The sequence below is a fragment of the Cygnus olor genome, chromosome 21 (assembly GCF_009769625.2).
Source record: "Cygnus olor isolate bCygOlo1 chromosome 21, bCygOlo1.pri.v2, whole genome shotgun sequence".
In the NCBI taxonomy this organism is placed as follows: Eukaryota; Metazoa; Chordata; class Aves; order Anseriformes; family Anatidae; genus Cygnus; species Cygnus olor.
The window spans coordinates 6,346,335-6,372,974 of NC_049189.1; the positions used below are offsets into that span (position 1 = coordinate 6,346,335).

Sequence of the window (26,640 nt, forward strand, 5' to 3'; positions counted from 1 at the left end):
GAGCTGACTTCTCCCTTTTGCCTCCCGTGGGCCTCCCATGGGAGTGTCACGGGGGCACGAGAGGCACAGAAATGGGGACAGGAGAGAAGGGAGACGGCACGTAGCGCTGAGCAGGGGTGCCAAGGGGGTGTCTGAAACACGGGAGCGCATCGGGGCAAGACTGGAGCTCTGCACGAGTGGCACGCGATGCTCGTGGGCATGGGGCACCGAAGCACACGCCGTGGGCAATCCCCCGGTGCCCTGAGGCAGGTTTTGGGGGGCATCCAAGTGACCCCAAATGCCACCTTCCTCCATCCCTGCCCCTCAGCGTTGGGACAAGGCGCAGCCCCGCGTGGTGCGGGCGTGGATGCGGGTCCCCTGCGGGCGGACGCTGAGGACCGGAGCCCACCGGCGCCTCTCCCCCACCTCCGATCCCACCCCCGGGGGGGTCCGCGGAGGGCTGGGGGCGTTGGGCTGCGGGGCGGAGCGGGGCGGAGCGGGGCGGGGAGGCTGCGGGGCGGCCATCCGGGCACCATGGCGGCGGAGGAGCTGGCGGAGAGGCTGGGCCGGCGGCTGGGGATGCAGGAGGGAGAAACGGAGCAGCAGCGGGGGCACGAAGCGGAGCCGGGGCCGGGGCCGGGCCCGCTCCCCCCGGGCAGCCCCGCGGGGAGGGCGGGGGGCGCCGAGGGGTCCCCCGGGGGGGGCCGCCGCCTCTTCAGCCCCGCGGCGGAGTTCCGCGAGTTCTCCCGGCGACAGCTCCGCGACATGGAGCGGCTCTTCCGACAGTGAGTTGGGGAGGGGGGACGGGGGGGTCCCCGGGAAGGTCCCCCTCAGCTGCTGCTTGCTGGGGGTGTCTCTGGAAGCCCCCGGTTCCTTGCAGGAGGAACCCCCGGGATCCCCCCCCCGTCCCATCCCGGCTGTAGGTGCTTGGGGGGGAGCCCTGGAAGCCCCCCAGCCCTTGCAGGAGGGGACCCCCAGCTCCCCCGTTCCTCGCAGCCCCCCTCCTTGGCTCCCTGCAGGAGCAGCCCGTGGGGTGACCCCAGTTCCGTGCAGGAGGGGATCCCCAGGCCCCCCCCCTCTTCGCTCCTCACGGGAGGGGTTCCCGGTACCCCCTGTTCCCTTGCAGGAAGCCCCCAACGCTAAAATCCTTGCAGCGAGGTACCCCTGCACGCAGCCCCCACCGTGTCCCTGGAGGCAGGGGGGGCACCCCAAAACCTTGCGGACGAGGCCAGGGAAGGGGACAGAGGCGCAAACGTGCTCCTGCCACAGAGCCCCGGGGGGAGGTGGGGGCAGCGCTCCCCCAGCCGCACCAGGACCCCCAGGACCTCTGCCCTGCCTGCGTGCGCGGGACCAGGCTGCAGCAGCAGGTCCTGAGCAGGCAGGTGGCACGTCCTCGGGGTCCCTTGTTGTGCCGCGTGTCCCCACGCACGGCGAGGCGCGATGCCGCAAGTGCGGGTCTGCGAGCTCAGGTCCCTGCTGCACTGCCCTGGGTCAGCAGGAGCCAGCGAGGGGGAAGCTGGCAGCAGGTGTGGAGGTCTGGAAATTTCCAGGGGAAAACAGGAGCTGCAGCAGCTCTGAACCCAGCTCTGACAGGCCCAGGGGGTTTGCGAGTAGCTGGGAGTGAGCGGGACAGCTCGGAGCATCCTGCAGCGCCTGGCGGGTGCTGTGCGCAGGCATCGCGCTCTCCCGGAGCACGGGAATGTCCCGGGAGTGTTGGAACGGCGCTGCCAGGCGCGTGCCTGTGCGGTGCTGCCCCTTGTCCTAGCCAGCACCAGGGAAAATGGTGCTGTGAGCTGAAAAGCAGAGCCAGTGTGCTGCGCAGCATCGCTCGAGCCCCGCTGAGTGCCAGGCGAGGAGGAGAAGGAGGGCACGGAGCTGCTGCCCCCCAAAGCACAAGGCAGGGCTGGGGTGTGGACACGGGCAGCCCCACGGCGTCCGGGTGTGCTCTGGCCGGGGCTGGCGCAGCAGATGGCAGCGGCGCGGGGTCTGTCGGTGGAGCCGCGGGCGGCAGCCAGACGTGTGTGCTCGCACGCGCCGCAGCGAAAGGAGCAGCGCGGGAGGTGGGAGGAGAGGCAGCGGCGGCGGCCGCATGGCCGGGGAAGCTGTGAGCAAGGTGGGGGGGGTCCCCAAGGGGAAGAACGTGGGGTAGGGGCAACGGCCAGGCTGCAGAGCCGAGCCCCGGCCACGCTGCACTCACTGCAAGCGCGCCACGTGAGCGGTTTGTCCTTTCTCCCCCCTTTCCCTGTTGTGTTAGAAGGATTGCGACACGGGAGAGGATGCAAAGCCCACCCCAGCGGATGCAGAAATGCACGTTCGCTGCGGTGGCCATGGCCAGGGGCTCGCTTTGGAGCAGCAGAGCTCGCCAACCCCACGCTGCCACCAGAGCTCGGAGGAAGAGAGCGTGAAGGCTTTGTGCCCCCCAGGCCAGCTCGTAGCGGTGCATGAGAGAAAAGGGGCTTCAGCTGTGCTCTGAGCCGAGCAGACCGCGGCAGCGAGGGGACAGATGAGTCACAGCCCCGCGGAGCTGCCTGTCGTGCTGAGCACCGCCGCACATAGCAGCCGCGTTTCCTGCAGCCTTAGAAGAGAGAAGTCAAGAAAAGCCCTGTGAGGTGTCTCCGGCGCTGCCCCGGGCGAGGCGTCAGCACGGCACGCTGGCGGGGGGCTGCGGTGCGTTGTGCCTGCTCCCCTCTCCTCCTCCACCTTCGCATTGTGCCCCGCAGAGCCCCGTGTGGCGAGGCAGCGTTTCCTGGGGGCCTCAGTGCCTCCCTCCCGTGGGCCGTGCAGCGAGGAGGGGAGCGGTGCCTGCAGCACACGGGGTTCATCCCGTGGTCCTGTGCAGCGCTGGCTGCACACTTGGCAGCATCCCTGCAGGTGCCGGTGCCAGGAAGCGCGCTCGATGGGCAGGAGGAGCGAGGGAGCGCTGAAGACACTCCTGGGGGCTGTTAGCGGTCGGGTGGAGGCGGCGGCGGTTTGGCGAGGCAGCCCGACGCCGCGGCCGAGCTGGCAGGGAGCGATACGGTGCAATGGGGCTGTGCTGCTGGCCCGCAGGTACGACGCGGGGAGGGACAGCTTCATCGACCTGATGGAGCTGAAGCTGATGATGGAGAAGCTGGGAGCGCCGCAGACGCACATTGGCCTGAAGAACATGATCAAGGAGGTGGACGAGGACCTGGACAGCAAGCTGAGCTTCCGCGAGGTACGTAGCAGGGCTGGGTGGCCGGGAGGTGAGCCCGGGCTGTCTCGTTGCAGTCCCTGCACGCTTGGGTAGGGGAGAGGCAGCTGGGAGCTGGCGGTGACGGGGACAACCCGCTCTGTGTCGCAGTTCCTGCTGATCTTCCGCAAGGCGGCAGCAGGCGAGCTGCAGGAGGACAGCGGGCTGCACGCTCTGGCCCGGCTCTCCGAGATTGACGTCTCGACGGAGGGTGTGAAGGGAGCCAAGAGCTTTTTTGAGGCCAAGGTAAGGGCCGCAAGCCACACTGGGGGCTGGTGGGGTGTCGGGGACCTCTGCCGACATGCCGCTGTCCCCAGGCGCAGGCCATTACCGAGGCCAGCCGCTTCGAGGAGGAGATCAGAGCAGAGCAGGAAGAGAAGAAGAAGCAGGCGGAGGAGCTGAAGCAGAGGAAGGCGGCATTCAAGGAGCTGCAGTCCGCCTTCGCGCAGTGACCGCGGGTCAGCGCCGTGCCTGAGGGACGTAGCGGTGCTGGGGGAGCCTCGTGCAGGAGGAGTCGTGCCTGGCTGTCCCCTGCCGTCCCCTGCCATCCCCTCTCCCCCGAGCGGCGCTCGTCCCCTGGGTGTCGTTGTGTCTTGCATGCGCCGTGACTTGGGCCGGGCTGGGTGCTGTGCTGCGGGTCGGTGCCCATCGGCGTCGCTGCATGCGCGGCGCGCTGGTGGCACCGGGAGCGTGGCGAGCCCCCGGGGCCAACCTCTGTGGCAGCGGAGCGAGGGCCGGCGGAGTCATTGTCTGCGTGTTCAGTGTCGCTGTATCCTCTGTGCGAAGCGGGCAAGCGCCTGCCCCACCGTGACCCTCAGGGTCAGAGCGGAGGCGGCCTTGTGTCCTCTCAGATTCTGTTTATTTTGGTAAAAGGTGTCCGGAAAGGCCGCTGCAGGGCGGAGAAGCTTTATTTTTTTGTGTTCGTCTTCTAAGCGGCCCGAAGGGAAAGCGCTCCAGCGAGCGGTGTCTCCTGTAGCTCGACCGCTGTTCCTTTTGGGAAGGGTTGTACCAGTGACCGTAATGTCAAGGGCGGTGTTTGTCTCAGCTGCTCCTTCCAGTCCGTGGCACGGGTGTGTGTTGTGTCTTTTTTTTTTTTTTTTTTTTAAATCCCAAATAAAGATTATATTTCCTAAGTTGTGCAGCTGCCTATGCCCAGGGGACGGTGGGGAGCCGGCTGCATGGTGGGCGTTTAGGACGGTGGGAGAGGGCTCCGGAAGCACTGTGGGGAGGGGATTGGCACCGCCGGGGTCCCCACTTGACTGTGGACCGGTCGCAGCCCCCCGTGACGAGGCGAGCGTGGGTGCCACGTCCACCCCATGGGACGGAAGGGTGCGCGCGGGACAAGTGCATCCGTTCCCAGGAGGGCTTGGGCCGCCCTGATAAGACCTCCCGAAATAGCCGGGGGGGGGGGCACACAAGCAGCCTGTGCTGCTGTGGGACATCTGCCACCTGTCACCAGAGGGACGCCTGGCCCCAAGGCCGGGCGGTGGCCCTGAGGTGGCACGGCCGTGCTATAAGAGCTGTGGGTGCCTCGGTCCTGCCGCACCACGACCGCGACCATGCTGGGGACTCTGTGTCTTGCTGTGCTGCTGGGCTATGGTGGGTGAGGAGCCGGGGCTAGGGGAACAGCATGTCCCACCCGTGGTCACTAATGTCCCCCGGTGGTCACTAATGTCCCCGTTCCGGGTGTCGCGCAGCCTACGGATGCGGGCAGCCGGCCGTGCCGCCCCAGCTGGGCACCCGCGTGGTGGGCGGTGAGGATGCCGTAGCCCACAGCTGGCCGTGGCAGGTAAGGTGCAGGGGCTGTGGCACCAACACCAGGAACCCATCCTGGGGCTGGTGGAGTGGGGAAGGGGCGGCCGGCTACCTGCCGCCACGCTGCGCCTGTGCCCTCCCAGATCTCGCTGCAGTACAGCCGCAACGGGGGCTGGAGCCACACGTGTGGTGGGACCCTCATCGCCCCCAGCTGGGTGCTGACGGCCGCCCACTGCATCAGGTGGGTGGTGGGGAAGGGACGGGGGGTACCCAGGTGCTGCTGCCGCTGATCTGCGCTCCGTGCTGCCGGCAGCTCGAGCCTGACGTACCGCGTGGTGCTGGGTGAGTACGACCTGACCGCAGAGGACGATGGCGCCGTGGTGGCGGACGTGGAGAAGCTCATCGTGCACGAGAACTGGAACTCCTACTTCGTCATGTAGGAGAGGGTGATGGCAGCAGGGATGGAGGGGGCTGTGGCCCCCGCGCCAGGGTGGCGGTGGGGTTTCGCCGGTCCCCCCCTTCCTTTCCACGCGGCTTCTCTTTGCAGCAACGACATCGCCCTGATCAAGCTGACGCAGCCGGTGCAGGAGAGCGTGAGCATCCAGGCAGCCTGCTTGCCGCCCAGCGGCCTGGAGCTGCCCAACGACTACCCCTGCGAAATTACCGGCTGGGGACGCCTCTGGAGTAAGCAGGGGGCGGCCGTGGGGGTGGGGGGGGAATGGGATGGGGACCGGGCGCCGCAGGTGCGAGGCGAGGCTGTCGTTGCAGCGAACGGGCCCCTGGCTGACGTCCTGCAGCAGGCGCTGCTGCCGGTGGTGGACTACAGCACCTGCTCGCAGAGCGACTGGTGGGGCGGCCTGGTGCGCACCTCCATGGTGTGCGCGGGTGGCGACGGCGTCGTCTCGGGCTGCAACGTGAGTGTGGGCAAAGCGGGGAAGGATAGGGAAGGCTGGCGGCCCCCTGGAGGGGGTGGGGGAGCTGCGGGGCACGCCGGTGGTAACGCCGCGCCGTGCCGTGCCTGGGCAGGGGGATTCGGGCGGCCCCCTGAGCTGCCAGCGCGACGGGCTCTGGGAGGTGCACGGCATCGTCAGCTTCGGCTCCTCCTGGGGCTGCAACACGTTCAAGAAGCCGACCGTCTTCACGCGGGTGTCTGCCTACATCGACTGGATCAACGAGGTGGGTGCCTGGACCCCCAGCGAGGCTCCCCTGACGTTGGGGTCTCCCTCGTCGTCACCCAGCCGCGGGTCTGACCGTGGGGCCTCTCTCTTGGCTTCGGCAGAAAATCAGTGCCAACTGAGGACGTGCAGCCGGTGTCGCCTACCGTGGAGCTTCGGGCATGCAATAAAGAGAAATAACCGGCTTTGTTTGGCCCTGTCGTTACTGGGTGGGGTGGATGGGGGCTCAGTGAGGCAAGCCCCAGACCTGTGGGGAGCAGGGGGCTGCAGGCGTCAAGTCTGTCCCGGCATTTTAGGGTGGGAGAGGCCAGGCTGGGGCTGGGCTGGCTCTGGCCCCCAGGGGCTGCGGGGGGGTCCAGCAAGGGCCCCAGAGGTGCACTGGTCCCCCAGGGCAGGGGCTGCACAGTGGCAGCCAGCTGGGGCACCAAACACTGCAGGGGGGTGCTGGTGATGTAGGTGGGGTGGTCGTGCCTGGTGTGTCCCCAAAAGGGCTCCTTGGGATCTTTGTGCCAGGGCCAGCCCCTGTTCTCTGTGCCTTTGTCCCTGGGCTTTTGTAGGAGAAATAATATTACAGGAAAGATAAATACTTTATACAGAAATTATGTGATGCTATTTTCAATGGTACGTACCTAAAGAAGCACGGACATGGTAATGAAATAGCACGCGTATTCTGCGTTCCACGGCAGCACCGAGGCGCCTTCCCCTCCACACGTGTGGTTCTCACCCCAGAGCAGGTCGTGGGGAAGGCGCAGTCTCCCAGAAGGGGTGCGACCAGCTGCCGTTGTCCTGTCGGTGTCAGCCCCGACAGCATCAGCTCCCCAGACCCAGTGATGTGCCCATGCAGCTCCCCAACACCCCGGGTGGCCGAGCCCTGTGGCGTTGGGCAGCCGTCGAGGCACAGCCAAAAACACCACAGGACTGCGGTGTGAGCGCCACGGGGCCCTGACAGGTTTGGGGTGGCTGGTGTGGCTGGCAGTGCTGCAGGTGGAGCCATCTCACCTCGCTGTGGCACGCGCCTGGCGCGGCAGGGAGACGGAAAGAAGTGGCCCACTTTGCTCCAAAAGTAACGTTTATAACAGAAGCAGTTTTAAGTATTAAATCTGTTTTATTTAAGACTGAACATCAACTGTATAATTACCCACAAATACAATTTAAAAGTATAAACTACTAAACTATCCGTAGGCAGCAAACATACAGACAGTAAGAGTAATAAAAAGTACTTTCTAGAAAGTACAAGCTGCTAGGTAACTATAGTACACTACAGTGTAGATAGACATATATATGGAGGTAACTTTAGTACTCTAGAATACACTATTCCAGTTATCTACTTAGAAAACTTAGAAAAAATAGTAAAATAAATTTGTACTTGTACAGTACTCAGGTAACTTTGCAGTACTCAGTTACTTACACAGTACTCAGGTACCTACACAAAAAAAATAGAGATTTTAAACTGGTACTTTGTATGTTGTACAGAGTATAATAAGGAAAAACCATAATTGTATACAAATTTTCATACCTATTTTTCATTATTTCCGTAAATCTAAAGTAATCTATAACTTATGCTGGATAATCTATTACTTAAAATTTTATCTACTGTCAATGTTTGATCTAAGTACAAACGTAATGATTTTAAAGAAAAACTATCTCCATTATTTATACTTCACACTTCTTTCAATAAGTTTATATATAGGGATAGAGACTTCATAGGGACTCAAATTTTTGTTGAAAGCATACACTGAAAGTATTTTACTAGCTGAAATCTGCTTGAAAGCGCAAAATCTAAGTAGTTTGTGTGCATACATCATACAGGTAAGTTAGTTAGAAGTCCCTTTATGCAAACAGTAATTTAACAACACCCATACTCCTCGTACACAACCTACTTGTAAAGTTACGATGAGATCCTCTACGCAACCTCTAGTTATGTAAAAGCTGTTGCATGTTACACAAGCATGTTTCTACCTTTCTGTTGTTACAGTAATGAGCTCGCATAGTCAAATGAGCGCATTTTTAGGGTATATGTTTTTGTAAACAGAAACTGTAACTATCATTTGCAAGTGGTTAAATACACGTAGATAAGTACTTTGATCTTTCCTGTACAAAAGTACAGCTATGATTACTTACCTTACTTTTTCTTTTACTTCTATACATAATGTTCGTACATAGCCTTATAGCAAAAGTAAGTACGTGTAAAGGTGAAAGTACAAATTTTTTAGATATAGCTGCTAAGTGCTAAATACACCAACTTGTACTTGTGTAAAATAATGCTATGTTATGAAAGGTTGTCGACACCGCGGGGCCTCGATGTCCTTCTTGTAGTGAGGGGCCCAAAGCTGAACCCAGCACTCGAGGTGCGGCCTCACCAAAGCAGAGCTCAGGGGGACGATCACCTCTCTGGCCCTGCTGGCCGCACTACTCCTGACACAACCAGGATGCCGTCGGCCTTCTTGGCCACCTGGGCACACTGCTGGCTCGTGTTCAGCTGAGCATCGACCAGCACCCCCAGGTCCTTTTCCTCTGCACAGCTTTCCAGCCACTCTGCCCCAAGCGCTGCATGAGGTTGCTGCGCCCCAAGTGCAGGACCCGGCACTTGGCCATGTTGAACCTCATCCCTTCGGCCTCTGCCCATCGACCCATCCTGCCCAGGTCCCTCTGCAGGGCCTTCCTGCCCTCCGACACATCGACACTAGGCCTGGCCAAACCCTGCAAAGCTGTGGATGGCACAGCCCTCACCTCCAGTGCTCCCAACAGAGAGGCCTGCAAATACCCAGTGCCTGTAAATGCCACATTTGAGCATCACGCGGCCCCGATCACTGCAAACACCCCTCCCCTAGCAGACCGCAGCGCAATCTGTATTTGCAATGCTGAAAACAACCTCACATGGCTTCCGAAGTGTTGAAAGCCTCATGCAACAAAAAGGAGCTGCGAAGACCCACCCAAGCGCTGTGGCCATGTGGCTGTTGGAGCGGCTCTCTCCACCCTGGCCTTGTTCTGCCACAGGAATGGTGCCAGCAGAGCCATGGCCAGTCTGCACATCCCTTCCACAGCTGCTGCAACACAGCGGTGGCTCCTCAGGCTCACAGATTCCTTCCCTTTAACTCCCAAACACACAGTTTGTGAGCTGAAAATGTCGTCACAGCTACACGCAGTATCTTGTAAGGGCTTTGATGCTACCAGAACTGATATTCAAAGGAATCCTCACCGGTTTTCTGCAGTAACGCACATTCGGCATCCACGTGGTCCCTCTGAAGGACATGCTTCCCCTTCTCTGCTGCGTTAACAGCACAAGACTAAACTTTTCAAGCAAGGTTTCTTTCTTGCTCTACACATTTTAGGCATTTCTACACACTTACGCTACACATTTAGCTTTTTGCACATGCTGAAAGGGCACGCATGAGAGGGAATGGATGACAACACAATGGAAAAGATTTTTTGCCTTTTGTTTTTTGTTTTATTGAGAAAGAAAAATTGTTGTTGGAGAAATCACTCCTTTCCATTTATTCCATCGGTCAATTCCATTGATTCCCTCAATCAGCTAGCCAGGCAGCAAAAAGGACACAAACACGATCACCAAAGACCAGCACCAAGAGGCAGAGCGCAGCCACGTCACAGCCAGGTAGAGGCCCCTGCCCCGTGAACGCGGAGGATCGGGCTGATGCGCACCCTGGCAAAGGCGATTCCTTCAAATGCCCCTTCCTCGTCATTAGCACGGGGCCAGTCCTCATTTTATTGCTATTTCACAGTGATGACCACCCACAGATCACATTTCTCAAGACGAGCATCTCCATGGACAGACAACGGCCACCAGGACCACCCGGTCCGAGCCACAGCAGGCACAGCTTTTGTCCGGCCACGGGGAAGCGATTTTCACCTCGGCGGGGAGCTCAGCGCCCACACGTCACTTGCACATGAAGAAGAATTTTTTACGGAGGAAGTTGAAACAGCCCGGGATCTGCTTGAACCTCCCCTTGGCAGATACAACATTTGCCACCTGGGAACAGAAGGACAGCTTCAGGTTCTGAGCGTGGGACTGACGAGCCGTGCTTCTGTCTTAAGGTAATTTGGGGGGGGGGGAATGTTCCTTGACAAACTAAAACCTGCTATTTTCAAGACTATGTTCAGTAACATCACTCCTTTTACAAATGTAGGCCTGCCTACCGTGACTGATGGCAGCTCTGGTTATTGCCATCATTCGAGGCTACAAACAGGAGGAGGAAAAGTAATAAAGTAATTAAAAAAAGAAGACATTTACCCACAGTAACATGGTTAGCAGGTCTTCAGAACGGGCGTGCTGTTCCAGCACGCTGTCCAGCGTTTCCACATACCATGAGCCGCTTGACTTATCCCTCCAGGAGACAAAACCTTCAGAGAGAGGAGGAGAAAATTACTCCTACAGTTGTTCTTGTCTTGCTTCACACCTCCGAGGACCATCTCCAACAGTTGCCACTAACTTTGGCCGTGAAGCTCAGTCTCTTCCACCAACTTAGCAAACCAATCCAAAACCTCTTCACACCCCTGTTGCCTCTGCCTGTAATATTGTGACAAAGCCGTTCATCTTGACGCTGCAAGGGGCTCAACTGTTGTTAAGGAAGGGCCAGATAAAGCAAAACAAGCGTGCAGAACATGGCTCTGTTTGTACGATGATGGACAGCGACTACATCATGATGCGGCAGTTCGGCAGCAGCTTCCTCCCCCAGATTTCCAAAATCCAGCTGCAGAACTAGGAGGACGTCTCGAGTACGAGTTTAGCACCCTTGGTGCCAATTAGTCTGTACCAGACAAATGATTTGCACGGGTTATCTCACCTGGAAAGGTTGAATAGGACACCAAGATGTCACTGGGCGTGGGCAAACTGGCTACAGCATCTGGCTCGTCCATATTACCCGACAGAGCCTGAAAAGGAGTCGCATCCGACTCTACGGAACTTCTGCAAGCTTCATCTTTGGGTGATTCGCAATCCACTTCAAATCCTTGATCTTTTTGGTCTGCAAAAAGCAGAACAAGAAACCCCCTTGCTCTCCTGACACATTCAGCAATCGTACATCCTCCGTTATCAAACAATGGGGAAAAAAACCCACAGAAATGCTATTTTCCCAAGAAAATCCTCCAAGGAAACAAAGCTTTTCTGCTCTTTAGCCTTGCTGCTGGAGTCAGTGCCATCAGGAAATTCACGCAGACGCCCTCGGGCCGTGCTTCCCTGCTAACCTTGTGGCTAAATACCTGGGGCAGGCAGCACACCCTCCTCCCATTCCGCATTCCCAGTTGTGTGAAAGAACTGCTCCAGCGCACTCAAGCCGGTTCTATCCTCCTGTGAGATGCTCACGCCCGAGTCCTTTGACTCGACCCGCGTTAGCAGTAAGAATACACAGTTGGGAATACCAAAAGAGAGCTGGAGAAAGAGGCAATGGACTTAACAGGAACGAGAAGCCGAAGCCTGACCGTGCCTGAACAGCCTGCTCACACCTCGCAGCTCTTCCACGACTGGAGCTAAAACAAAGATTCACCTCCACCACAGGCCTGGATGAAGAAGAGTTTGGGTTTTCCTCTCAAACTTGGGCAATTGGACCCATCGAAATGTTTCACAATCTTTTCAACTGGAATACTTTTTCCGTCCGTTCCATAAATCCCTCCAGGAAACTGATTATGGCTTGTCTGAAAGAGGAAAATCCAAGAGCTACTAACACAGAAAGAATGGTGAGCTCAGAGGAAACCTGTTTCTGCACGAGCGCTCTCTTTTCTGTCTCTTTCCAGCATAAAGTTACCAGAATAAATCTCGCTTCCTCATATTTGTGCAATTACGCACGCTGCATCAGCGAAGGGATGCCCAGAAGGCATTTAGGGCATCCTAAACCCCAGAATCCCAACCTCCCTGATTATCCAACTCCTATTCCACCTCCTCTGGCAACGGGCTTCTTTACCCTCCGGGACAAAGGGCACACAACGTACAACATTTTTGCAAACAGCTGCTCTCCTCTCGCTTCGAGGCCTACAACTTGTGATATTTGGTCTTTACTAGAGCTCGAGAAACAGGAAGGACTCGAGCACTACAGCACGAAGGTCAGCGCCACCTCCCTCTGCTCTATGCCCACCATCTGGTTCTGAATTGCAGACGCTGCCTTCAGAAGCTGAGAGCACTTGTCCAAAGGCCGCCTGATCTTTGGAACAGCACCGCTGGCTCGGGCTGCAGTGGAGGAGCTCAGGTTTTCTTTCACCCAAATCTGAAAGCATAACTCCTTGCTGCTTCGGAAGAGAGACAAACCTACCTGACAGCCGTGGGAGAGGATGACCACCAGGCAGCAGTCCAGGGCACTGTGGTCCTGCTGCGCCAGGCTCCGCAGCTTTGCATTGATTTCCTACGTCAAAAACATCACAGGAAGGGTTTTCGAACCACACGTTGGCCACAGATTACTACCTGGGCCCTGCCCTATCCCAGCTGTGCTGCTCAGAAGGACCCAGTCAATTTCTCTGCTGCTTTCTGTCCAGCAGAAGTGGGATAACACAGACCCCACACACGTGCCCCAAAGCAGAGAGTATTTCTGCAGTTCTGCTGCCACTTCACATCGCTCGCTTTATCCGAAGAGATTTCTCTCCTCGCTGCATCCTTCACAACGCAGCAATGCACATGAAATATCGTTCGACACAACTCACCTGCTGAGACGCACTGCTCCTGATTAGGAGGTGGGCTGGCAAGCAAACCACCTCGCCTTACTTTTGGCAGCCACTCTAGCTGACTGACTGCCTGCCCTTCGCGACTTTGAGCGGCAGATGAGGCGCACACAGATAAGCAAGTCAAACCCCTGGGGCTACACCCAAAACAGAGGCCGTCAGAGCTACGATGTGAATAGAGCCTCACAGGTTTCCCTATAAATCACATCCTGGAACCAAAACTCAGCCAGCGGGGTGAATTGAATTGGGTCCTCTTGCTGCCACCCTCACCTGAGCTTTGAGATCCTTCAAGGTCTGGACGCGGAAGCACAAGGACTTGAAGCGCTTCTCCAGCCTCTCGCAGTCCACATCGGATCCGACTCGAGTCGACAGACTGGAGTCTGGGCTGAAGGTGATGTTGTTGATGATCAGGCAGTGTCCACAAGGGTCTGCCTTCATCTGGTAGACCTGGCACGCACAAGCCCATAAGGGAACTTTAGATGAGTCGCAATTAAACACCCTCATATTCAGAGCGTTTGCAGCTAGCCAGGTGGGACACGAGAAGAGGAGGCCTTAAAGCAGCTCATCTCACAGCTTTTTCACAGCTCCGCTACTTTAGGACGAGGAGGAACGGGCTAAAGTGGTGCCAGGGGAGGTTTAGGTTGGATATTAGGAAGAACTTCTGTACCGAAAGGGTTGTTAGGCGTTGGAATGGGCTGCCCAGGGAAGTGGTGGAGTCACCGTCCCTGGAGGTCTTTAAAAGACGTTCAGATGTAGAGCTTGGTGATGTGGTTTAGTGGAGGACTTGGTAGTGTTAGGTCAGAGGTTGGACTGGGTGATCTTGGAGATCTCTTCCAACCTAGGTGATGCTGTGGGTAAGTTTCCGGGAGCTTTTTAGGCACACTCACCACGAGAGCGCAGAGAGCACACGCGACGAGCCAAGACACCAGGCAGGTCAACCTCCTAGAGACTCGGATTGTGCACCGACTACAGCAGAGCAGTAATTCGGGAGAGCTACCCAAACCCTTTTGCTGACACGGCCACGAGCTTCAAGTGAACGCAGCCAAACCATCCACTCCACATTGGGTGCGAGCGAGCTGCGTGGTCAGAAGGTGGCTCCCAAAAAACACGTTTCCAAACCCTGACTGCTTGCTTCACTGCGAGCCTCCTGGTGCACAAAAGCTGCCGCACGTGCTCGTTGTTGTTTTCCCTGCTTCTATTTTTCAACACCATGATTACCAAGTCACAACACTACCTCACAGACAATACATGCCTCGGTGCCTGAGGAAATTACTAGCTGTCTTGCTGGAAACTGTTTAAGCACCATATTTAGCTCTATATCAGGTTATTTGTGGTACAGCTACGGTGATCCTAAGGAGGAGCTGGCTAATCATTGACCCTCTCTGAGCCAGTCGGCCTGGTTACAGCTCAGAGCAATTCCTTGGGTTGTGGAGTGCAAAAAGTGGCTGTCACAGGTTTAATTCCAGCTGCAGCAGCTGTGGAGCTTCGTGCTGTGGGACTTCTTTAGTCCAACTACAAGTTTAAGCCACAACAAGCCTCTCTTTTTGACGTTTGACTCTGTCTTCTGAGGATGGACACTATTATCCTCAGCCCTGCTCTGTCTTTTCATGCCTTAGAGGGCAGGCTCCTACAAGCCACGCACACAGAACCTCCAAGACGAACGGCAGTAAAGAACTCGGACACAACGACAGATAAACTGGAATAGAAAGAAGGCAAAAAGGGATCTAGAGTACTAACCAGATTGTGGTCGCTCTTGTCGACAGCTGAACCTACAACACACAACAGAGAAGTTAACACTTAACAAGGAGCTATTACACCCATTCTTCACGCCAACCCTGCCCCATCACCTGTAACGTGGGGGTGACACAAGTGAATTCCCCCAAAAGCAGCACAGGGGCCAGCCTGGAGAAAGCCTGGCTCTGCCTGAGAACGCCCTGGGCAAAACAGGGCACTGTTATCTGGGAGGAGCTGCCTCCAGCCTGGCACTCCTCCGAGACAGTTGGAAATTCCCAGAAAGGGAGCAGTAAAGAGCCTCCCGATGGCGTGCCAGGGCAAACAAGGAACTGATGGGCTGCTGAGACCTTCCTAAGGGCTACTGGGACGTTGCTTACCCTGGGCTGGTGCAGGAGGTGCTCGAAATTGTTCGCTCTTGTCTTGGACTGGGATGGACAAGCGTTCCACGGTGCTCTCACCTGTAACAGCACAGGACAGTCACCTCTTTCCTCCCACCCCTGCCAATTTCATGCTAGAAGCAAACAGCCTCGGTCTCCCAAAAGGACCAGAGCTTGCAACAATGCTGCTGCAAGGGGGCGATGGAACATCACTTCCAGTTTTCCCTTTTTGGACTCAATAAAGTTTCCCACGGCAACCACACAAGCTGGGTCTGCACACAGACACATACAAGCTCTGGGTCTGCACACAGATTCAGCAGAGCACGAGATAGGAATAGTAAGAACGGAACAAAATCCATTTTCAATGGGGTAGAATGGAGGGTCCAAGCAAAAAGAAGGGGAAGGTGGCTTGTGATGCTGCCAGAGCGCAGCTGGAGCTTAACAATTCCCCCTGCTGGGAAGGATGACGTGCTCCCAGCAGCTCTGCAGAGCCCCCTCTACGATCCACGCTCCAGGATAACAAAACCAGGACCTCACAGCCCACTCGCCAGCCCACTGCAATTCCAGGGCGCGAGGAGCTCCGGCTGCTGCCCCCCATCCTGCAGCTCGCTGGGCAGCAAACCACGACCTCGGTACTTACTTTTACCATGCTTTTCTCCACTCGGCTCCAGCTCCACAGGCCTCAGGTCTCTGGGCTGCGACGGCAGGCTCCCGCATGCCTCGCTCAGCGCATCCGCCAGCTCGCCCTGCCCTGTATCCCGCAGGATCGAGACGAACACGGGGAAAGCCTGCTGCCCGCGGCTCTCCAGGTCGATAACCAGCTGCCGGGCCTGCTCCCTGCGTGTGCCGAGACTCTGTGGGGGCAAAAAACATGGGATGAGATTCAGGGGCGCCCCTCCAGCCTTCCCCCCCCTGCAGACCCCACTGAGGTGCCTGGGGAACAGCTGGGGAATGGGGCCTAGGGCTGGGGGGGGGGGGGGGGGGCAGGACGAGGGGACACCCCCGGCCGTGGGACCCCGGTAGCCGGTCGTACGGCCCCGTAGCCAGCTGTAGGGTCCCGACAGGCAGCCGTAAAGTCCCGGTAGCCAGCCTTACCGCCCTGTAACCGGCCGTAGGACCCGGTACCCGGCCGTAGGAACCCCGTACCCGTCCCACGGGTGAGAGCCTCGCTGAGGGGCCCCGAGCGCCTCACGGTACCGCGAGGCCACGGGGTGTGGGGGGGGTCCCCTCAGCCCGCGCCCACCGCGCTGACAGGAATTTACCCCCCCCCCTCCCGCGCCGCCATCCCCCAACCTGCAGCTCCTCCACCATGGCCGCCGTGAACACGCCGCGGTCCCTCAGCGGCGCCCAGAGCGGCTCCAGCCGCAGCCCCTCCACCAGCAGCACCCGGCTCCGCCTCAGCGCCCGCCGCCGCCGCTCCTCCATGGCGGCCCCGCCGCCGCCGCCGCCGCCGCCGCGGTCCCGTCAGGCCCCGCGCCGCGTCCCCGTGGCAACGGCGGGGAGGGAGCGGCGGAAGCGGCGCGGGGCCGGGGCCGGGGCCCGCCATGGAGCTGGGCCGTGCGGGCCCGGCCTGCGCCGCCGCCCTGCTGCTGCTGCTGCTGGTGCTGGCGGCGCTCGGCGCGGCCGACTTCGACCCGTACCGGGTGCTGGGCGTGGGGCGAGGCTCCAGCCAGGCCGATATTAAGAAGGCGTACAAGAGGCTGGCCCGGGAGTGGTACGTGGGGTATGGTGCCGGGAGGGGGAGGGCGGCGGGGCCCCGGGACCCGGACGCGGGGCCCCGGTGCGAATCCAAATGTCCCCGGTACTCGGACATAGGGCCCTGGTGTCCGGCCATAGGGCTCCGGTACCCGGTCATAGGGCCTCGGTACCCATCCAGAGGGCCCCGGTACCCGGACATTGGGCCCCGGTACCCGGTCATAGGGCCCCGGTACGAACCCAAATGGCCCCGATACCCATCCAAACAGCACCGGTACCCGGCCATAGGGCTCCCGTACCCGGTCAAACGGCCCCGGTACCCATCCACACGGCCCCTCCGTTCAGCCGAGGCCCTCTCCGGTGTGATGGGGAACACCCGGTGAAGGGGGGGGACCCCCCGGGTGCAGGGCTGGGGTAAGGGAAGCCCGGCCCCGGTGTGAAAGCCCGGCTCGAGCAGGGGCTGCTGCTGCGGGTGCTCCAGGCATCCCCCTGGGAGCTGCCGGCCCCTTCCCGCAGGAATACAGCCCCTGCCTTTCGCTCTGCCCCCAGGCACCCCGACAAAAACAAGGACCCGGGAGCAGAGGACAAATTCATCCAGATCAGCAAGGCCTACGAGGTAAGGCGCTCTCGGTGCTCAGCACCCACTCTCATTACCATCAAAGCGAAGGGCCCTCGTTAATTAATAAGTGAAGGGACCTTCCCCGTGTGCACGCTGCTTTGCTTTTTCTCTTGACGTCTACACAGAAGGCTGCTGGTGGAAAAGTTTGCAAAGGGGTCGGCCCTGTGCTCCCTGAAAAGCCTCCAAGGTAGGAGGAGAGCGTGTGCGCTGCACCCGTACAGCCCTGGCTGTGTCATGCAGACGTGGGCACGTTCTGGGGCTGATGTAAGCCATGGTCACTGCTGCCCTGCTTTGGACAGCTCAAATTATTCCTCGTGGAAGTTCTCTACAGGACTTCTTGCTGCTTAGTGAACGTTTCGGCACTTTATGCTGCACTGAAAGAACCCTCGGTGGTCAAGGAGACCGTTGTCACACCGCCACCCAGAGCTTACGTAAGGCATCTTTTCTTCTGTCATCTGCTCCCCAGATTCTCTCCAACGAGGAAAAGAGGGCAAACTTCGATCGCTACGGTGATGCTGGAGAAAGCCAGGGCTTCTCCCAGCACCAGCATCGCCAGTTCCACCACTTCCACGAAGGCTTCTATTTCGATGAGTCCTTTTTCCACTTCCCCTTTAATTCGGAGAGACGCGACGCCTCCGACGAGAAGTATTTGCTCCACTTTTCGCATTACGTCAACGACATTGTGCCAGATAGTTTCAAGAAACCTTACCTCATTAAAATAACCTCAGACTGGTGCTTCAGCTGCATCCACATCGAGCCCGTGTGGAAGGAAGTTGCTCAGGAACTGGAGGCGCTGGGTAAGGACGAGGCCACTTGGGTCGGGCGACGCTTCCTGGCGGAACGAAGCTGCGGAAAAGTTTTCTGCCAACAGCTGCAGCGATCGCCTTCGGCTTTGGAAGGCTAAGTTTAGCCCATAGAATGCCTCAGAGATTTACCCATGATCCTAACCCTTTCCTGGGCGTTAATAACAACGTAATTGATGAGGCTAAGCCTTAGAAGTGAGGGAAGAAAACAGGCTCTCCTACTGACTCATAGAGTTTCGGTTCTCTCTACGCAGAGGTTTCACTGTCGTTCCCTCAGGTGTCCCAGGGATGGTGAGGGCAAGGTGCCTTTTCCCCTGTCTGTAAGGCGAGCGGTTTAGCCAGAGGCTGGTGATTAGAAATGACTGTGTGGCCAAGGGCTGATACGTAAATGCTGCAGGGCTCTGTCCTGAACTTGGATGGCTTTGATAAGCAAAGATCCCCGCAGAATATGGCAACCAGATCAGAAACACACTTGGGTGCCAGCAAGAGAGTTTCTACTTGCTCTCTCCGTCCCCAGCTTGTTCTTCTTGCACACATGTTCCCAAAAAAGTAGGCTCAACAGGCAGCAGGACACAAAGGCCTTCTGATCCCTGCTTGCTTGTCCTCCAGTGGGTGTTCCTGTAGTGCACGCGACGTCAGCGGGCAGAACAGAAGGGGCCAGCATGTTCTCTCTCCCCCGATAACGCTACCAGTTTTAAACACAAGTTTCGAGGGACTTCAGTAGGAAAGGACAGAGTTAGGAGGGACCCTGACCCAAACAGCTCCTGAGGAGGGGGCTGGACAAGGGGAGGGGTCTTAAAACTCAGCTTTCTGTTTTGAGGGGTTGGGTCATCAGTGGTCTTTTACGTCGGCTCGCTCTCCCGTTGCAGGAGTGGGCATCGGAGTCGTTCACGCCGGGTACGAGAGGCGCCTCGCCCATCACCTAGGTGCTCACAGCACGCCATCGATACTGGGGCTGATGAACGGGAAAATAACCTTCTTCCACAACGCCGTCATTCGAGAGAACCTGCGGCAGTTCGTGGAGAACCTGCTGCCGGGGAATCTCGTGGAAAAGGTACGTTTTAGCGAGAGCGGCGTGTGGTGTGCTGGTTGCTTCTGGTGGCTGTCTGGGTAGTCAGGTCTCTTCAGCTGCTTCGGTGTCAAATCTGTTTAATTCAGCCCAAGTTGTGAGAGGATCCGGGCGAGGTGTGCTGAGAGCTGTAGTTACAGCCACAAACCCTGGAGGTGGCTTGGAAGCAAGGGTACGACAGGGCTCCGTATCGCTTCCTCCCTTCGTGGACGGGCTCGTTGCATGTCTGCAGTGTGTCTGCTGCTCTCCCAGCTGTAACACCCCGTGGCTAACAAGAGCCACGTGAAAGCTGCACATTTGTGACTGTTTTGGGTTATCACCTGGCAGGAGCTGCCTTCCACCCCTTGGGGTAACGTGGTACAGCCCTCGTAAACCTAGACACGAGCTACCTGCTGCCTCCTCATTTAAGAATACTGTGGTCACGCCACATAGCTGTGACAGCTGCAAGGACAAATCAACAGCCTGCTTTCTGAAACACCTGGACAGCTTTTTCAGGCCCGGTTCAGGCACCTAATTGTACAGCTAACTAACTGTCGTGAGGTTACACTAACGTTCTGACTCTGTTTAAAGATTACAGATAAAAACTACGTCCGCTTTCTATCCAACTGGAAGAAAGAAAACAAGCCCCACGTCCTTCTGTTCGATCACATGCCGGTTGTGCCATTACTGTACAAGGTAACACAATTTCTGTGGCTGGATTTTGACTCTCTGATAAACCCAGCTGTCCCGAAAGAAAACGCAGGGTGGTTGTGAGCAGGGGTGAACCGATGCCTCTGCACAGTATTTCCAGTTCTAAGGGGGCGAGTTAATTCACAGCGGTCGGACGCAGCGCGGCCGGGTGACCGACTGTGTGAGTAGTTGGCTTTGCTGCCCCGACACGGGTGTAGCCTGAGCAGATGTAAAGGGGCGGGCAGGTTTTGGGGTTGCCAGCCACAAAGGCACACAAGCCTAGTAAGGAGAGCTTTTTGCAGCACCCTAATTTGGGTTATTGGAAAGGCCGTTTCCTAAGAAACCCCCGCTGCCGTGCAAAATGTCAGCTTGTTTAAAAAAAAAAAAAAAAAGCTGTGGATCCATTAGGGCCGTCTGTACGGTAACTAAGAGCGCACAAACTGCAGCTCAGCTAGGGAACAGAGCGGCTTTTACCTCTTACAGCACGCGCCCGATGGCATTTAAACAGCAGGAGGTGCTCTCGAAGCCAAGTTAACGCGGGCACTTGGGGGAAAACACATTGTTGGCTCTCTAATGTAAACGTGTACCGGCGCTTTCTTCCCGTCCAGCTGACTGCCTTTGCATACAGAGACTACTTGTCCTTTGGTTACGTGTACGTTGGGCTCAGAGGGACCGAAGAGTTGTCCAGTCAGTACAACATCAACGTCTACACTCCGACCATGATGGTCTTCAAGGAGCACATCGACAAGCCCGCGGATGTTGTGCAGGTAGGGCTGTGAAATGGGCGCAGAGGTTTTCTCACCAAGCACGTTTCAGTGAGGACTGTGATGGCTGGCAGCCTTCAGACAAGAACTTTACAACAGCTTTACTCTCCTCAGACCGCTTAGTGACCACCTCTGCTCTTTGTCCTCGCTAGGCACGAGATATGAAGAAGCAACTCATCGACGACTTCCTTTCCCAGAATAAGTTCCTCATGGCAGCCAGACTCACCAACCAGAGGCTGTTTCAGGAGCTGTGTCCCGTGAAGAAGTCGCACCGTCAGCGGAAGTAAGGTTCCTCGGAAACCCATTTTGTCCCCTGAGGTTCTGGGGTTGCTTCTAGAGCCACTTTTTGTTTGATTCTGAATGACATGTAAAACCTTTCGAGGGAGGAAGGAAATGACTGCATTGGAGGGTGCTGGGCATCCGTGCAGTTTGACAGTTTTTGTGCCTTTACTGGGCACATCTTGGGACAGAGGGCAGGTAGAAGGAAGGAGAGATGGGGTGGCAGGCTGGAGAGCTGATCGCACGGAAGGCAGGAGCAGGCTTTCAAAAGTATGCCCAAAACTTAACAGGTGGGGTTTCTGTCCCATCAGCATCGTTCTGGCTAGCAGAAAGAGAGCTCTTAACCTGCCCTCTCCCTTGTGTTGCCTAGGCACTGCGTGGTCTTGCTTACTGGAGAAGGCGATAAGTTTGCTGAGACTTACGAGGCGTTTTTGACTTTTGCTGTGGCCAACACGAAAGACGTGCTGAGGTTTGCACACATCTATAACGAGCGGCAGCCGGAATTTGCAGACGCCTTGCTGATGGATGAGGAGAAGTACCGTGGAAAATCGGCCGTGAGCGTTACCTTTGTTTTCTTCTGCTGCTTCTTTTCGCCTGTTATTCTAACTCACATCACTCTGCGGAGGCTGCTGTACCTTGAGCTGACTCCTAATTCTGGGCAGGGATTTGACGCTTAACATCTGTCTCAAAAAAAAAAGTACCTTCCTGTCTGACACCTGTCGTGTCGTTGCTTTGTCCAGGTGGTCATTCTGGAGAGGCGCAACAACGCAGGAAAGATCGTCTACAAAGCCTTGGAGGAGGCCTGGCAAGGCAGCAAAGAGGACAACTTCATCCTCCTGGACCTTCTGGACCAGCTGAGGATGGACCCTGGCCTTCTCTCCTCAGAGACTGTCCTGGCAGACTTGCGTGACGAGCTTGCTCCCGTAAGTGCCTGGCATTTCCAGCTGCTTAACACCTGTGAAACCTTCTTGGGCAGTTCTGTTACAGTCGTTAGCGGGAACTACGCCTTACGATACCAAGGCACGACTCCTGTAAGTGCGCTTGCTCAGGGAAGAAAGAGCTCGTGGCACACTCCCAAGCTGCTTTGGGCCTGGGGTTCGGTTCAGGGGGGTACGAGTCACATCAGTGCTGTGGATAACAGCTTTGTCACTCGCCTTTTTCTTTTTTCCTTTTTCTCAAACAGATGTTCCTTATCCGATGGTTCTATTCCACGCTGGATTACGTCTTGGACTGCTGGGACAGTTTGTTTCACAGTAACTGGTACGGGCTGGGTGCTCACGAGTCTCGACAGGGAGCAGGATTGCTGCTCTCTTGTTCAAATGCGTAGTAGAACCAGGCTCAGATTAACAGGAATTGAGAACATACCAAAATAGGCAGGTCCCTGTGTTCTCTTGAGGTTAAGGTGAGGAGTGGTGACACCACAGTGACAATAGCTTCTGCCTCAAGCACTGGCCTTAAGGTAAAGCATGGATATTACACCCCTGAAAACAGGCCAGCCCTATCCAGTGTTGCTTTTCACCGTTTCCCCTTAGCCTCCCTTTAAAATGGATCTGTTTTTGTCCTCCTCCTTTTGGGGGGAAGCAGGGTAGTGCTCCAAATCTGGATCACGCTTAAGACCCCTGAACATAAACCATGTTTCTGGGGAAACTGCAGGGTGTTGTTTGAGGTAGACAGCAGCTGAAATTCAAGCAGAAATCGTGCAACTCGCAGACCTGATTGCCGTTTGCAAATCTTCCCTCAGGCGAGAAATGATGCCCCTGCTGTCCTTGCTCTTCTCTGCGCTCTTCATTCTCTTTGGCACTGTTATTGTTCAGGCTTTCAGGTGAGTGCATGCCAAAATGCCCTAGGTCTTACAGTCCAGCCAGCAGCGTCTCTGTCCAAAGTGGCCCTTTAAACAACCCCCAAATAATTCCTTTGCAGCGACTCCAGCGACACAAGAGACTCTCCTCCCTCTGAGAAGGAAGAGGCGACCACAAAGACTGAGAAGAATGACACAAACTTCAGCAAAGAGAGTAACAGGTTCCCTCTCTATTCTCTCCAGAATGTTTTCTGCTGAATTACCGTTTGGGGAGTGACTGTGAAAAGAGGGAGCACAGAGAGCGTTGGGCAGAGAAGCGCCAGAGAAGCGCCAGAGCTGCATGGACGTAGTGCAGTCGTTGCAGGGGGCAGTGCAGGCACAGAAAGGCACACGGGAGTGGCATTTAGCTGGACTCTGGGCAGCAGGGACATGGGTTCAGAAACTTAGTTATTACGTGATTCCCGCTACCACGGGAGAGAAAGCAGCTGCTTTGAGAATCCAGGAGAAGCTGGGACTTTACAGCAGGCCTCGTTGCATCCAGCTGCTCTTCCCTATCATACATAAAAGCTGTTCTTCCTCTCTGCGCCCCTCGTAACCTCTTGAGTTTGCCCCAGACAAGATCCTCAGTGGAAAGGCAAAGGTCTGACACGCTTGTTGAGGAGGATCCAGCTCTGGCTTTGCAGGTGCAGGCTGCTCCAATTAAACTGCCTTGGGGACCGATTGGCATAAGGCAGAGGGACAAGTTCAGTTTCCCTGATCTTGTTTGCTGCTGTTCCTTCGTTCCCCTTTCACTCGGTCATTGTTTCGTTGCAGCAGGGTTCCCAAAAAAGGCTTTGTGGAGGTGACCGAGCTCACAGACATCAACTATAACAGCAACCTGGTACGCCTCAGGCCGGGTCACATGAACGTGGTCTTGATCCTCTCGAACTCCACGAAAACCGCCCTCCTCCAGAAGTTTGCCCTGGAAGTCTACACGTTCACAGGGTAGGTTGGGGCCCTTTCTCAGGTTTCTGGTACTGTTTTAACACCTTGCCTAATGCTGCCCTGATGAAAAGTTGGGAGGGGTTTGGGCTCTGCCAAGAGGGAACACTTGGAGCAAACAAAGCAGCCTCCATGCACTTCAGCAGTGACAAGCTGCCAAAAACCGAGCGGCCTTCCTTGTCCTTCACTCAGGGAAGGTGGATGGATGGGTCTAGCACTGCTCCTGCTTCTTTTATACCCTTATTCCATAACACTTGTGGAGCATGACAGTGCTGCACACTCATAATTGTCACCCGTACTGAAGCGGGTTAAAAAAAGGAGCTATGGAAACACAGCTCTGCCTCCGCCCTCATTTACCAACGCTTCCCCGTCCCATAGACCTCCAGCCTGACTTGGAAGCCGTGCTCATCCTGCTTCTCCTCTGCTCTTCTCCCAGGAGCAGCTCTCTTCATTTCTCCTTCCTTAGCCTGGACAAGCACCGCGAGTGGCTGGAGTACCTGCTGGAGTTCGCGCAGGACGCCGCTCCCATCCCGAACCAGTACGACAAGCATTTCCTGGAGCGCGACTACACGGGCTACGTCCTGGCCCTGAACGGCCACAAGAAATACTTCTGCCTCTTTAAGCCTCACAGATCAGGAGACGAGGGGGGAACCATGGGGTCGTGTGAGGACTACGATTCCCCGCTGCACACCGAAGCCAGAGGGAAATCCTCCTGCAGCCCAGGATCTAGATCCATTAAAAACAAATTGCATAAATTGTCCTTTTGGATGGAACGCCTTCTCGAGGGCTCCTTACAGAGGTTCTACATCCCCTCGTGGCCTGCGCTAGACTGAGGGCTTTTAAAGAGATTCTAACACACTTTTTATGAAGATGACGAGGGACCGCTCTTTCTGGAATAAACAAACAATCATGATGAACGGACCTTACGTTTTAGATGAATTCTCTGAGGGACGGCGACCAGAAAAATCTCTCCCCGTATCCAGAGCCCTGGAGTGCAACAAAGCGCACTGAAACGCCCTCCACCGAATCGTCGTCACATTTGGATGCCGTACTATTGCAGAGCCAAGAAGGCCATTTTCCCCTTCTCATCCTGCCGCGTCTGCTTCCCGAGCCACCCTCGATCCACCTCTTGTTTCACCTCGGTTGAAGAAAACCCCTGACTTCTCAGCCGCGGCGACTCGGTCCGGACTGAACGCGGCCAGTTCCGCAGCGCGGGTCGTGGTTCTCTCCCCCACCCCTTCCCCACGTGCTTAGCCCATGGTGCATGGTGTAACAGTGGCAAGACCCTACAGACCCTCCTCCAAAAGGCTTCCCACCAGTCGTACCGATCGGCTTTCCCGGGGTAAGTGGCCTAGAGGGTGGCCGGGAGCACCTCCCTCATAGCAAACCTGTAGCTGGGACTCACCTGCGGGGCGGGCTAGTAGGCGATCTGCATGTTTCCTGCTCCTTGTGTAATAGCTCCACGTGCAGCTTCACCAGCTAAAACCGTAACCAGGGAGGGGAAGGGGTTTTGCACAGCCGTAAATACTGTAAAGGTGTTGAGCCATTTAAATGTCACATCGTTTTCCAGATGCCTTTCTGCTTCTGTCAGTTTTAGACTATGTACCTTAGAGCCATAACTTTAACCGTGTCCTCAGATTGTAGGCATACGCTGCTGTGAGCCAGTAGATGTGTAAAAGAAACTCTACCTAGCTGCTAGGGAGTCGGTTCGGGCTCCTTTCCAACACCCTCACATCTGTAGTACAAACCGACCTTTCGTTGTATCGAGGAACCTAATTCGTCGATGACCGCGTTCTTGAAATGTTGCCCCAGAAGTGCTGTTATCTCACCAGACCGTCGCTTACGTGCGAGGCTCGTTTTGTTTCAGGTGTGGGTTTAAGATGCTTCAGCGTCTCGCCCGTTTCGGTCCTGCCACAAACTTTTGTTTCTCAACATGCAGGCTGCCTTGGTTCTGTTGTTTTTCTTTTTTTTCTTCTTGTTGCTTTTTGGTTTTTCTCCTTTTTAAACACATAGGTCTGTGTAAAGCTAGAACAGCTGCAAAGCACAGTTTGGTTTATGCTTTGCTCAAGCAATGCTCCGACAGCCACTTACAGCATCGAGGGGGAAGGAGGCCGCCCGGTTGTAAGGCAGGGGAAGGCAAGCAGCAGGCTTGCGGTTGCTTTCAGCTCTTCAGACGATGAAGCAAAGCCAAAGGGTTTCTTTCCACGGCCGGGACTGAAATCCTGCAGGGCTCCTGTTCCCTTCTCACCGCTCCGGGGCAGACCCTTGCGGTGTCTCCTCCAGCTGCACGGTGCAGGAACCCAAAGCCTGCTGTGGGAGTAGCTTGCAGAGCATCAGGTCGCAGGACTGCCGAACCACGAGGTTGGGAGCGGGGTGCCCTTTGCGTGAGGCTCTGCCCCTGATGCTAAAGCACTTGGTGAGCGCGTGGCGTTGGCTAAAAGCTCACCCCACCCTTGCCTTCTTAGTTAGCACCTTACCTGAGCAGGTAACCCCGGCGCTGCGCACAACGTACTTCCCAATAAAGGCTGCCGTGCCACCACCCGGCCTTACGTGAGGCTACTTAATTTTAGCTCAGCAGACTCCGGGCTGCGGCTTGTGCTGTCGCATGAATGAGATGTTAGAAATAGGGAGGGGAAAGGAAGGGAGGGAAGCTACGAGGCACACACATAGCGCTGCATCGGCCTGCCCTTGTGAGACTTGATGTCATCTGGGCTGGAACGATCGCTGTAGTGCGCTTGTGCTTCTCCCAAACCGGCTGTGCAAGGAGGTAGCTGGAATGAGGTTGCAGCCGAGTGGACAACCGCCAAGGGGAAGGCTCCGCATAACTTTTAACTGCTTGTAAAAGCAAATATATATATGTATGCACACACAAACACACTATTTGGGTAGGGAATGAGGAGCAACAGATCCATCTGCCAGCTCTTCAGCTAGTCAGGAACCTGAAGAAAACTCGACACTTAATTTAGGAAAAAAAGTGCCTAGTTGTACTACAGCAAGGGAATCACCTCTGCCCCAGGTAAGAAAAAGCTATGGCCTTATGGCCTTCAGGATACAATTTCTGTGATGCAC

The 26,640-nt window shown here is 56.5% G+C and overlaps 4 protein-coding genes across 6 annotated transcripts; 3 read left to right on the forward strand and 1 right to left on the reverse strand.

Moving 5' to 3' along the window:
- Window positions 1–96: 96 nt before the first annotated feature.
- On the forward strand, window positions 97–4,319 carry EFHD2 (EF-hand domain family member D2). 3 transcript variants are annotated; one of them, XM_040533537.1, is made up of 4 exons: window positions 97–245; window positions 3,028–3,175; window positions 3,302–3,436; window positions 3,508–4,319. In XM_040533537.1, exons 1-4 carry the CDS (start codon window positions 187–189, stop codon window positions 3,640–3,642), a joined length of 477 nt encoding a protein of 158 aa, XP_040389471.1. In that variant the 5' UTR covers window positions 97–186; the 3' UTR covers window positions 3,643–4,319. The 3 variants fall into 3 exon arrangements, with proteins under 3 accessions (XP_040389471.1, XP_040389470.1, XP_040389472.1); XM_040533536.1 differs by lacking the exon at window positions 97–245 and adding an exon at window positions 324–764; XM_040533538.1 differs by lacking the exon at window positions 97–245 and adding an exon at window positions 2,769–2,850.
- Window positions 4,320–4,877: 558 nt separating this feature from the next.
- On the forward strand, window positions 4,878–6,305 carry LOC121058444 (chymotrypsin-C-like; the record flags this gene model as incomplete). The annotated part of the gene is made up of 6 exons (XM_040533999.1): window positions 4,878–4,979; window positions 5,089–5,186; window positions 5,259–5,381; window positions 5,493–5,859; window positions 5,972–6,121; window positions 6,225–6,305. Coding segments are annotated over 6 exons (858 nt in total), but the record flags the coding sequence as incomplete, so codon positions are not given.
- Window positions 6,306–7,206: 901 nt separating this feature from the next.
- Window positions 7,207–16,364, reverse strand: CASP9 (caspase 9). Its single transcript, XM_040533286.1, has 10 exons — window positions 16,188–16,364; window positions 15,535–15,748; window positions 14,895–14,975; window positions 14,521–14,552; window positions 13,054–13,230; window positions 12,381–12,470; window positions 11,622–11,769; window positions 10,923–11,102; window positions 10,370–10,479; window positions 7,207–10,108 (listed from the first exon to the last, which is right to left on the reverse strand). Exons 1-10 carry the CDS (start codon window positions 16,317–16,319, stop codon window positions 10,016–10,018), a joined length of 1,257 nt encoding a protein of 418 aa, XP_040389220.1. The 5' UTR covers window positions 16,320–16,364; the 3' UTR covers window positions 7,207–10,015.
- Window positions 16,365–16,390: 26 nt separating this feature from the next.
- On the forward strand, window positions 16,391–26,365 carry DNAJC16 (DnaJ heat shock protein family (Hsp40) member C16). The gene is made up of 14 exons (XM_040533287.1): window positions 16,391–16,608; window positions 17,139–17,205; window positions 17,675–18,005; window positions 18,881–19,065; window positions 19,651–19,755; window positions 20,358–20,516; window positions 20,666–20,796; window positions 21,163–21,346; window positions 21,533–21,715; window positions 21,976–22,052; window positions 22,534–22,614; window positions 22,713–22,811; window positions 23,404–23,574; window positions 24,008–26,365. Exons 1-14 carry the CDS (start codon window positions 16,439–16,441, stop codon window positions 24,402–24,404), a joined length of 2,340 nt encoding a protein of 779 aa, XP_040389221.1. The 5' UTR covers window positions 16,391–16,438; the 3' UTR covers window positions 24,405–26,365.
- The last annotated feature ends 275 nt before the right edge of the window (window positions 26,366–26,640 follow it).

Coding starts and splice junctions, on each gene's coding strand:
- EFHD2 (XM_040533536.1), top strand. CDS start 514: ATGGCGGCGGAGGAGCTGGCGGAGAGGCTGGGCCGGCGGCTGGGGATG. Junction 3,176..3,301: donor GCAAGCTGAGCTTCCGCGAG/GTACGTAGCAGG, acceptor TCTGTGTCGCAG/TTCCTGCTGATCTTCCGCAA. Junction 3,437..3,507: donor AGAGCTTTTTTGAGGCCAAG/GTAAGGGCCGCA, acceptor CGCTGTCCCCAG/GCGCAGGCCATTACCGAGGC.
- DNAJC16 (XM_040533287.1), top strand. CDS start 16,439: ATGGAGCTGGGCCGTGCGGGCCCGGCCTGCGCCGCCGCCCTGCTGCTG. Junction 22,053..22,533: donor AGTTTGTTTCACAGTAACTG/GTACGGGCTGGG, acceptor ATCTTCCCTCAG/GCGAGAAATGATGCCCCTGC. Junction 22,812..23,403: donor TTCAGCAAAGAGAGTAACAG/GTTCCCTCTCTA, acceptor GTTTCGTTGCAG/CAGGGTTCCCAAAAAAGGCT.
- CASP9 (XM_040533286.1), bottom strand. CDS start 16,319: ATGGAGGAGCGGCGGCGGCGGGCGCTGAGGCGGAGCCGGGTGCTGCTG. Junction 14,553..14,894: donor ACCTCCTGCACCAGCCCAGG/GTAAGCAACGTC, acceptor TGTGTGTTGTAG/GTTCAGCTGTCGACAAGAGC. Junction 12,471..13,053: donor TGAAGGATCTCAAAGCTCAG/GTGAGGGTGGCA, acceptor TTTTTGACGTAG/GAAATCAATGCAAAGCTGCG.